Source organism: Muntiacus reevesi, chromosome 18 (assembly GCF_963930625.1).
Source record: "Muntiacus reevesi chromosome 18, mMunRee1.1, whole genome shotgun sequence".
Lineage (NCBI taxonomy): Eukaryota > Metazoa > Chordata > Mammalia > Artiodactyla > Cervidae > Muntiacus > Muntiacus reevesi.
The window spans coordinates 21,519,305-21,530,708 of record NC_089266.1 but is presented as its reverse complement, the minus strand read 5'-3'; the positions used below and the strand labels follow the sequence as shown (position 1 = coordinate 21,530,708).

General features: G+C 37.6%; 1 protein-coding gene across 1 annotated transcript in view; it reads right to left on the bottom strand.

Moving 5' to 3' along the window:
• Positions 1-839: 839 nt before the first annotated feature.
• LOC136150130 (keratin, type I cytoskeletal 25) overlaps positions 840-11,404 on the bottom strand; it is a 17,227-nt gene continuing 6,662 nt past the window's right edge. The window contains exon 8 of the mRNA XM_065910897.1: positions 840-877. Within this exon, the coding sequence (XP_065766969.1) occupies positions 840-877 (38 nt within the window). The remainder of the gene's footprint in view (positions 878-11,404) is intronic.

The window sequence follows — 11,404 nt, the reverse complement described above, 5'->3', positions numbered from 1 at the left end:
ATTTATTTCACTGGTAAATAAATTATAAATAAATAAAGAAATAAAAATAAATATACCTAAATAAATTATAAAAATAAATAAATAAAAATAAATATACCTAAAAAATAATTTATAGGTATATTGTTTCCATTTTTTAATGAGCACATATATAATTTGTGTACAATTCTTTTTCTTTTAAAGGTAACTGATAGCGTATTTTCTGTGTTGAAACTCTGCTTTTTGTTTAATTGATGATTGACATCTTTTCAGGTCAGCCCATGAACCTGAATATCCTTAATGGCTGCATGACGCTCCTCTTATGGACTTTTGATGGTCTGTTGATTCTTCATTGTCAGATATTTTATTATGTCTAATTTTTCACTGTGATAAAACACTGCTAGGAGGAATAGACATATAATAAATAACTGATTGTTTAAGAATAAATTTCTAGAAATAGAGCTGTTGGCTCTTTAGGATATATTGTTTTCTTAAATATCTGGTGCTGAGGTGTTCTTATGAAGTTTTTTGCAAATTTACAGTCCACCCAGCGATGTATTAGTGCCTTTTCCCTACACCATGAGTATAATCATTAAACAAACTGGAGCTGTTTTAATGCCTTTCTTGGTTTACTACAGATGTTGGCCCTTGGTCACTTTTTAACACTGGTTGGCCATTCATACTTCATGAATTGCTTATGTATATCATGTACCCATTTCTGATTGGCATGGTTAATTCATAGATATACATTCATGAATTTATATACTGGGGACATCAGTCCTTGAACAGCCATATATAATGCAATGAAAATACCCATGCCCTACTTTCCTGAAGTTAGCGGGTCCCAGAATTCTCTCTTGATTTTAGACATAGAAGACAACTGCCAGAAGGTGGCGCCAAACTGCAGCCGGGACAAGATTAAATTGCGTAGTCAAAATTTGGAGTTACTTGGCTCACTAGCTGCATGTATTCCCCTTGGTGTTGGGATGGATTTCTACCATATTCTATTAAGGTTTAAATGATTTTTAAACTAAATTAAAACTGTACTTCTATTTTCTGTGGTTGATAAAATGAATCTTGAAGAAAATTATTGTTTTGAAGGTGAGGTAGACAAGCATGAGGCATGATTCTATTTTGTGGTAAGTCTCTTTCTTCTATTTGGTTTTCATAGGCCAGCACTCGTCAAAGTTTTCAAGATATCAACTGGGCATTTGACCTCCATTTTGTTCTGTAGATAAACCTTACTTTGATACCAGTGCTTTTGGAAACTGCTTAAAAATTGCTTCAAATAAGACTATTTCTAAAATATTTTCTATTAAATTATATGCATTTTCTGCTGTATAGTCTAAAGATAAGACTAGAAAGGCATGTTTTGAATAATTCTCTCCCACTTAGAAAAGGATGAAGCTTGCATAATAATTTAGATTAATTTATTTCTTTTAAAATAAAAAAATTCAAAACTCAGAGTGATGATTTAAGATCTCAATGTAGTTAATGGTATTGCCTAAATAAAGCTCCAAGGCATCTGCATTTTAATTTGTTTATTTATTCATAAGGTAAAGAATATTCTCCATTACATTGCTTTGTAGATTTTGCTGTTGTGTGCAGAGAGGAAGTTGGACCAAAATGTCTGTTTGAATAAACTGGAATCATGTTTTCCTGCTATACCATAGGATTTTCAAAATTAAATTTGGGAATTTTGATAGCTTCAGATTAATTTATTTTGGGGAAAGGGTAAGTCTAATACCTGCTTTCTTTTTCAAAATTAATTAAACATACCTTGTTTAGTTCTTTATTTAAAATATTTTTGGCTGTCTTGGACCTTCATTGCTGTGTGCAGTCTTCTCTAGTTGTGGCGAGCAGGGGCTCCTGTCTAGTTGAGCTGGGAGGGCTGCTCATTGAGATGGCATCTCTTACAAGCTCTAGAATGCTGGGGCTTCAGTAGTTGCGGGCCCCAGGCCCTAGAGCACAGGCTCAGTAGCTGTGACTCATGGGCTTAGTTGCTCTACGGCATGTGGAATCTTTCTGGTCCAGGGATCAAACTCGTGTCTCTTGCATTGGCAGGGGGATTCTCTGAGCCACCAGGGAAGCCCTTAATTTATTTTTAATTGGAAGACAATTGCTTTACGATGTTGTGTTGGTTTCTGCCATACGACAATGTGTATCAGCCATAAGTATACATATATTCCCTCCCTCTTGAACTTCCCTCCCACCTTCGCCCATCCCACCCCTCTAGGTTGTCACAGAGCACCAGGTTGAGCTCCCTGCGTTGTGCAGCCACTCCCACTACCTGTCTATTTTACATATGGTAATTAATACCAGCTTTCTTAATTGCTCACAAGGTCGTATGATTAGTTCAAATTTATTGCATCATTTATGTTGAATGTAATAGTTAATATCTAGTTCTATTGCTTCATTCATTTACCATTCACCTGTTACTCTATTCAGTTATGATTCTGTTCACTTATTAGTGTATTATTTATTATTCACTTGTTATATTTATTGATTATTCTGTTTATTCTATTACCTCTTTTCTATTTATAATTCTATAATTTTATTCTATTAATCTTGTTTTAGTATTATTCTACTTTATTATTTATCACTCTATTATTATATTATTAGTTTATACTTTATACACAGTAATATGTCAATTTTTATCAATTATTAATTGAGCATCTTGCAAAAAGCACTCAGATCTTGGAAAGTCACAGTCCCTAATTTTGAAGAACATGCATAAAATTTTTATTCCTTTTTATATGCTCCCATCAAATCTTCTCTCATGTAATTTTCACAATGTTGAGAAAGTGTCAGAAAAATAACTTACTTTTTTAAAAAAAGTCAAGTAACAATAGAGTTTATTTACAGTCTCAGTGATTGACCTAGCTGTACACTTTTGATTGCCAATGGCTTATTTATCGTCTTCCCTTGCTTACAAACAGCTGCCCTAGTTAGAGACCCAGTTTCCCTGTAGCTTGGTCCTATCAACTCAGCTTGCCATTCCACTATATGTTTCACACCACCTTCTGTCACAGACTTGCAATCGTATCCTCCTACTCAGCAGTAAAAACCCAGATTCTCTCCTTAGTTTTGCTGCTGAAATTTTGAGCTGCTGTTAAAACCAAGACCCCCATCTGTCAACTGCCAAAGACTTGTTCTACCTCCATTGGCCCCTTAGTCCAAATTCCTTTCCACTCTCAAACTGTTGGATCTGATGTGGGCGAGGCTGGGAAGGAGGACGCCTACGTTCCTGCTGTTGGATGCTCCAAGTCCTTCCAGAGTGCCAATGTCCATAGTGGGGTGTCCTTTGTGTATTAAACTCAAGAAACATTTATTGAGTGCTTGCTCTGACTGACACTGTGATGGGAACCAGGGATAGTACATCAACAGATCTACAGAATTTCAGCTCAGCTACATGTGATAAAATAAGCCAGCATGGAATTTTATAATTTGGTACAACATTGTTCATTTATAACATGTTCAATGAATATGAACTTGGGCAAACTCTGGGAGATAGTGAGGGATGGAGAGGCCTGCAGTCCATGGGGGTCACAAAAGTTGGACACAATTTAGTGACTGAACAACAAAAACAACAATAACTTTGTTCTAAGAAAATATATTCAAGTTCCCAAAGGTCAGCATTGGTATGGAGCCTAAAGAATCCTGGAACCACATTTTTGCACTTCCAGCTCTCCAGTCATTATTAAGCTGTTTTCCAGCTCTGTGATGTTGAGAAAATTACTTAACATCTCTGTGCCTTGGTGTTTCTTCATCTGTAAAATGAAGACACCAGTTCCTATTTCATAGAGTTATCATAAGGATTAAACAAATTATATTCCTAAAAGACTAGGAATAATATGTGACAAGTAGTTAGTGTGAAATATGTTTGTTACCTAGAAATATTTATAAACAACTCTTGGAATACAACCCCCTTTTGAACAGAAGACTGCTTTTTGTTTTTAATGACAAATCGAAGTAATTAATAACCCTTATGTCCTTGCCCATTTAAAAATAGTTCTGGAATTTTGATCACTAGCAGCAGTTACCTAAAAAATAGAAGGCTAGCTATGTTGCAATGTGTTATTTTTTATTTTAAAAATCTCACAAAACTATTACCTATAAAAAGAGGTTGAGGAGTGTATGTTTCTTACTTGACTCATTAATTCTTCAGTTACTGAATATTTGCTGTAATATCTGCCTGGACCAAATCTCTGTTGATTTTGATTTTCAAATCAGCAGCCTGTTTATACTGTATTCTGATAACTGAGGTTCCAGGTGGTATGTCTGTCACCTGGGAAAAGCCCACTGCTGTGGATCCCAGTCATTGCGTCATGACACTGCCTTCACTGGTGTTTATCGCCATGGAAACCTATACTTACACCTACACCACTATCCTTAATTGGAATGGTGTCATCTTTCAAGTTTGTTCTATGATTCCTCAGATTCAAGACTTCTTTCCCCTTTAAATAAGAAATCATTTCTCTTGTCTAATCTCTTCTGCTTTTCATGCTTGCATTTCTATATCACTTTTGCAGTTTTCAACCGTACCAGCCTATGTATCCAGCCAGTCCATCCTAAAGGAAGTCAGTCCTGAATATTCATTGGAAGGACTCATGCTGAAGCTGAAACTCCAATACTTTGGCCACCTGATGTGAAGAACTGACTCATTTGAAAAGACACTGAAGCTGGGAAAGATTGAAGACGGGAGGAGAAGGGGACAACGGAGGGTGAGATGGTTGGATGGCATCCCCAGGACTCAATGGACTTGAGTTTGGGTAAGTTTTGGGAATTGGTGATGGACAGGGAAGCCTGGCATGCTGCGGTCCATGGGGTCACAGAGTCGGACACGACTGAGACTGAACTGAACTGAACTGAGGCTACATATTGGTGTATAAGCAAACGCTTATGAATGGGCTTCCCAGATGGCACAGTGGTAAAAAATCTACCTACCAGTGCAGGGGACACAGGAGATGCAGGAGACACAGGAGATCCCTGGGTTGGGAAGATCCCCTGGAGAAGGAAATGGCAACCCACTCCAGTATTCTTGCCTGGAGAATCCCATGGACAGAGGAGCCCATGGGGTTGCACAGAGTTGGATACAACTGAGCATACACACAGAGTAAATGTTTATGAGCTTTGTGAGAAGTGGTCAGGAAATTTTACAGAGAGGGAAACTGAAGCTCAACAGTTATGTTTTCCTTTATGTAATATAATTTGTCCATGTAAGAACCAAAATTAGAAACCTGGGTCTCTTGACTCTGCCCAACAATTGTTTCATTACATCAAAGTAAGCATATGGCTGACACCCTCTCCTCCAGACTGTCACCCGAGGCCGTCCCTGGCCTCCCACTTATCTGGGAGAGATTCTTTGGCTGAGAGGTGTCACACCTGAAGAGATGAAATTTATCAGTGAAGCGTATAAATCTTTTAGTTTTTAGGGTTCCTTACACAGAAAATTCAGTATTTCCTTCTTAAATTCTGCCCCTTCAAAGCAATTTAAAAATTATCACAGGATATTTTATATTTTGTATTAGTTTACTTCTTTGCAAAAAGAAAGAACTTCTTTGTGTATGTATGTGACAGGTAGAGGTGGTAAAGCAATTTTTAAGATGCAAATTGTAATCTTGATAATTTAAAAATTAAAATCCATGTTCTCTCAGTACTGTATATAACTATACTCCTTTTTACATTAAGTAGGTAAAAGGCTCTGATGAACCACAGCAGTTACATCCCTTTTCCCTTTCTGGAGAGCTTTCAGCTACATCCTGCCTTTGAGACTAGTTCAAGCATGTTAATTGCCTTGCCAGGTAGTACTTCCCACCTGAGCAGGAACACCTTGGCCTTGCTGAGCCCCACACTCCTGCAGGCATGAGTATCACAAGGAATAGGATCAGGCGCTGTGCCTTTTTCTCTGTTCTCTTTGTAGTCTTGCCATTTTGGCATCACATTCATTGGAATTAGGTCATTTTTTTTTTCTCCTAAATGCTTCTGTTTTAGTTGGCTGATTTATTCAGTTCAGTTCCTGAGCATTATCATAAAGTAGAGAGAGTTAGTATTCACCTTTAAAGGGATTAATATGATTATTGCTCTTGTTTTGAGAACTAAGGATGACTCTAAACCAGCCACTTCATCCTTTTGGGGCCTGAATCCTCTTTAGGGAAGCTTGACAGGGACTCTATAACCTCTAAGCTCTCCTATGTCTTTGAAGTTCTCTAATTTCATCATTATATAGCTACATTTATTTTATTTTTAAGATATTTCACTTTTATTTATTCATTTATTTGGCTATGCTGGGTCTTGGTTTCAGCATGCAGGAATCTTCAGCTGTGGCATGTGGGATCCTTTAGTTGTAGCTTGTGTGATCTTGTTCCCTTATGTGAAGTCACTCAGTCGTGTCCAACTCTTTGCAACCCCATGGACTGTAGCCTACCAGGCTCCTCCCTCCATGGGATTCTCCAGGCAAGAGTACTGGAGTGGGTTGCCATTTCCTTCTCCAGGGGATCTTCCCAGCTCAGGGATCGAACCGGGGTCTCCCGCATTACAGGCAGACACATTAACCTCTGAGCCACCAGGGAAGCCCTCTAGTTCCCTTACCAGGGATCAAATTCAGGCCTCCTATACTGGGAGCATGGAGTCTTAACTACTGGACCAACAGGGAAGTTCCTTACATTTACTTTTAAAAAAAAATTTTTATTTTCTCTTCCAGTTTTATTGAGGTGTAATTGACAGATAGCACTGTATAAGTTTAAGGTGTACAGCATAAGTATTTGACTTATATACATCATGAAATGATTATCATAAGAAGTTTAGTGGACATTCATTCATCTCATATAGATCTTTTTTATACAGAATTTGTTATTGTTCAGTGGCTAAGTCATATGCAACTCTTTGTGAACCCATGGATATAGGAATTTAAAAATATTAATTTTTTCTGATGAGAGTTCTTAGGATTTATTCTCTTAATGACTATCAGATATCACATAGAGTGGTGTTAATTATGTTTATCACTGTACATTATATCCCTAGTACTTACTTATCTGATAACTAGCAGTTTGTACCTTTTGATACAGATACATTTATTGAGAGATTAATATGAACCAGGCACTTTTCAAAGTACATGGACTGGATACTGACTCCTCACCACAACCCTCTGAACTAGATAGTATCATTTTTATCCCAGTTTTACAGGTAATGACATTGAGCAACAGAACAGTTAGATACTTTTCACAAAGACACACAGCTAGAAAGAGGTAGAAATTATTTTGAATCCAGGCAGTTCAGGGCTTCCTGATCCCTTAACCAGGCTTCAGTGTTTTCCTTCTCCAACAAATAAATGAGAGAATTTATTTTCCCTTAGTTTGATAGGTTAGTTTGAATCAGTTCCTCAGTTGTGTCTGATTCTTTGTGACCCCATTGCCTGCAGCATGCCAGTCTTCCCTGTCCATCACCAACTCCCAGAGCTTGCTCAAACTCATGTCCGTTGAGTCAGTCATGCCATCCAACCATCTCATCCTATGTCGTCCCCTTCTCCTCCTGCCCTCATTCTTTCCCAGCATCAGGGTCTTTTCCAATGAGTCACTTCTTCACATCAGGTGGCCAAAGTATTGGAGTCTCAGCTTCAGTTCAGTCCTTCCAATGAATACCCAGGACTGATCTCCTTTAGGATGGACTGGTTGGATCTCCTTGCAGTTCAGGGGACTTTCAAGAGTTTTCTCCAACACCACAGTTCAAAAGCATCAATTCTTCGGTGCTCAGCTTTCTTTATAGTCCAACTCTCACATCCATACATGACCACTGGAAAAACCATAGCCTTGACTAGACGGACCTTTGTTGGCAAAGTAATGTCTCTGCTTTTTAATATTCTATCTAGATTGGTCATAACTTTCCTTCCAAGGGGTAAGCATCTTTTAAATTCATGGCTGCAGTCACCATCTGCAGAGATTTTGGAGTTCAGAAAAATAAAGTCAGCCATTGTTTCCGATATTTCCTTGTCTATTTCCCATGAAGTGATGGGACCAGATGCCATGATCTTTAATTTTCTGAATGTTGAGCTTTAAGCCAACTTTTTCACTCTCCTCCTTTACTTTCATCAGAAGGCTCTTTAGTTCTTCTTCACTTTCTGCCATAAGGGTTGTGTCATCTGCATATCTGAGGTTATTGATATTTCTCACAGCAATCTTGATTCCAATTTGTGCTTCTGCCAGCCCAGCGTTTCTCATGATGTACTCTGCATATAAGTTAAATAAGCAGGGTGACAATATACAGCCTTGACGTACTCCTTTTCCTATTTGGAACCAGTCTGCTGTTTCATGTCCAGTTCTAACTGTTGCTTCCTGACCTGCATACAGGTTTCTCAAGAGGCAGTTCAGGTGGTCTGATATTCCCATCTCTTTCAGAATTTTCCACAGTTTATTGTGATCCACACAGTCAAAGTCTTTGGCATAATAAAGCAGAAATAGATATTTTTCTGGAACTCTCTTGCTTTTTTGATGATCCATTGGATGTTGGCAATTTGATCTCTGGTTCCTCTGCCTTTTCTAAAACCAGCTTAAATATCTGGAAGTTCACGGTTTACATATTGCTGAAGCCTGGCTTGGAGAATTTTAAGCATTACTTTACTAGCGTGTGAGATGAGTGCAATTGTGCAGTAGTTTGAGCATTTTTGGGGATTGCCTATCTTTGGGATTGAAATGAAAACAGACCTTTTCCAGTCCTGTGGCCACTGCTGAGTTTTCAAAATTTGCTGGCATATTGAGTGCAGCACTTTCACAGCATCATCTTTCAGGATTTGAAATAGCTCAACTGGAATTTCATCACTTCTACTAGCTTTGTTCATAGTGATGATTCCTATGGCTCACTTGACTTCAGTTTCCAGGATGTCTGGCTCTAGGTGAGTGATCACAGCATCGTGATTATCTGGGTCATGAAGATCTTTTTTGTACAGTTCTGTGTATTCTTGCCACCTCTTCTTAATATCTTCTGCTTCTGTTAGATCCCTACCATTTCTGTCCTTTATTGAGCCCATCTTTGCATGAAATGTTCCCTTGGTATCTCTAATTTTCTTGAAGAGATCTCCAGTCTTTCCCATTCTATTGTTTTCCTCTATTTCTTTGCATTGATCACTGAGGAAGGCTTTCTTATCTCTCCTTGCTATTCTTTGGAACTCTGCATTCAAATAGGTATATCTTTCCTTTTCTCCTTTGCTTTTCACTTCTCTTCTTTTCACAGCTATTTGTAAGGCCTCCTCAGACAGCCATTTTGCTTTTTTGTATTTCTTTTCCATGGGGATGGTCTTGATTCCTGTCTCCTGTACAATGTCATGTACTTCCATCCATAGTTCATCAGGTACTCTGTTTATCAGATCTAGTCCTTTAAATCTATTTCTTACTTCCACTGTATAGTCATAAAGGATTTGATTTAGGTCATACCTAAATGGTCTAGTGGTTTTCCCTACTTTCCTCAATTTCAGTCTGAATTTGGAGTTCATGATCTGATCCACAGTCAGCTCCTGGTCTTATTTTTGCTGACTGTATAGAGCTTCTCCATCTTTGGTTGCAAAGAATATAATCAGTCAGATTTCGGTGTTGACCATCTGGTGATGTCCATGTGTAGAGTCTTCTCTTGTGTTGTTGGAAGAGGGTGTTTGCTATGACAAGTGCATTCTCTTGGCAAAAATCTATTAGCCTTTGCCCTGCTTCATTCTGTGCTCCAAGGCCAAATTTGTCTGTTACTCCAGGTGTTTCTTGACTTCCTACTTTTGCATTCCAGTCCCCTATAATGAAAAGGACATCTTTTTTGGGTGTTAGTTCTAGAAGGTCTTGTAGGTCTTCATAGAACTGTTCAACTTCAGCTTCTTCAGCGTTACTGGTCAGGGTATAGATTTGGGTTACTGTGATATTGAATGATTTGCCTCGGAAACGAACAGAGATCATTCTGTCATTTTTGAGATTGCATCCAAGTACTGCATTTTGGACTCTTTTGTTGACTATGAGGGCTACTCCATTTCTTCTAAGGGATTCCTGCCCACAGTAGTAGATATAATGGTCATCTGAGTTAAATTCTCCCGTTCCAGTCCATTTTAGTTAGCTGATTCCTAAAATGTCGATGTTCACTCTTGTCATCTCCTGTTTGACCAATTCCAATTTGCCTTGATTCATGGACCTAACTGATCCTGATTCATGGATTCCAGGTTCCTATGCAATGTTGCTCTTTACAGCATCGAACCCTGCTTCCATCACCAGTCCCATTCACAACTGGGTGTTGTTTTTGCTTTGGCTCCATCCCTTCATTCTTTCTGGAGTTATTTCTCCACTGATCTACCAATATGCTACTGGAGATCAGTGGAGAAATAACTACAATAAAAATAATTCAAGGATAACTCTAGTGCTTATTACCTGCTTAATAATAATTATTATTATCTGCTTAATACTTTCTGATGGATCTTGAAATCAGATTTTCATGAGTGGATCACAGCATGGGTATCTATAGGGTATTAAGAGTCAGCTGAATGTCTAGGGGTAATATTTGATCTGAGCAAATTATGTTTTCAGTTTATCTAATGTATTTCCCTTTCTTAGAGATGTTGATCAGGAGAGTTACAAACATCAAGTGTACTTTGTAATACAAATGAAGTATTCCATTAAAAAAACTTAAATTCTAAGCCAGAACTTTTAATTAACCTCCTTTACATTTGAAATATTGTTTAAATATTTATTCAAAAGGTAAATGAGATCTGAAAATTAATCACTATAAATATTGAGTATTAAAAAATGAGCTAACATTTATTGAGTGCTTACCCTTAAGTGTACTTTATGATAATTTATTTGTTTAATCTTTACAATAACCACTTGAGAGAAGTACTGTTATTGTTTTATAGATGAACCTGAAATGGACTACTGTGAAAAGGAATAGACTTGCTATATGTCAAAGGATGGCAGATTGGGGGTCAGTGGAAGGATTTTTATTCCTTTTGAGTTTATCTCATATTTAGTTATTGGGAAAGCCTCATGAAAATCCAGGGAGAAATCTTAATTATTTTTTAAAGTTTTCATGTAGATCAAGAGCTATTAGATGTTCGTACATCTGTACCACAAACATGAACATTTTAAAGACAAGACAATGCCACCAGTGATAACTTGCTAAAGGAAGAAGGTTTATTGACTAAAAAGAACTGACAACATTTTCTGTAGGGTAATCAAATGAGTCATCATATTTATGTGTGATTTTCTTCCAGATAAATGGGAAGATACTACTAATAATGCTAATGATTGCCCAGACAGAGATTATATTTCAGTAACAGGAAGGTAAGAGGACAGACCTTTTTTTTTTTTTAAGATTTGCTCATTTTCCCAGACAGATATCTTATGCCATGTCTTCTCAGAGAGTTTTTGGCATATGCTGTCTCTTGTATATCAGATTAATTGCTTTGAGA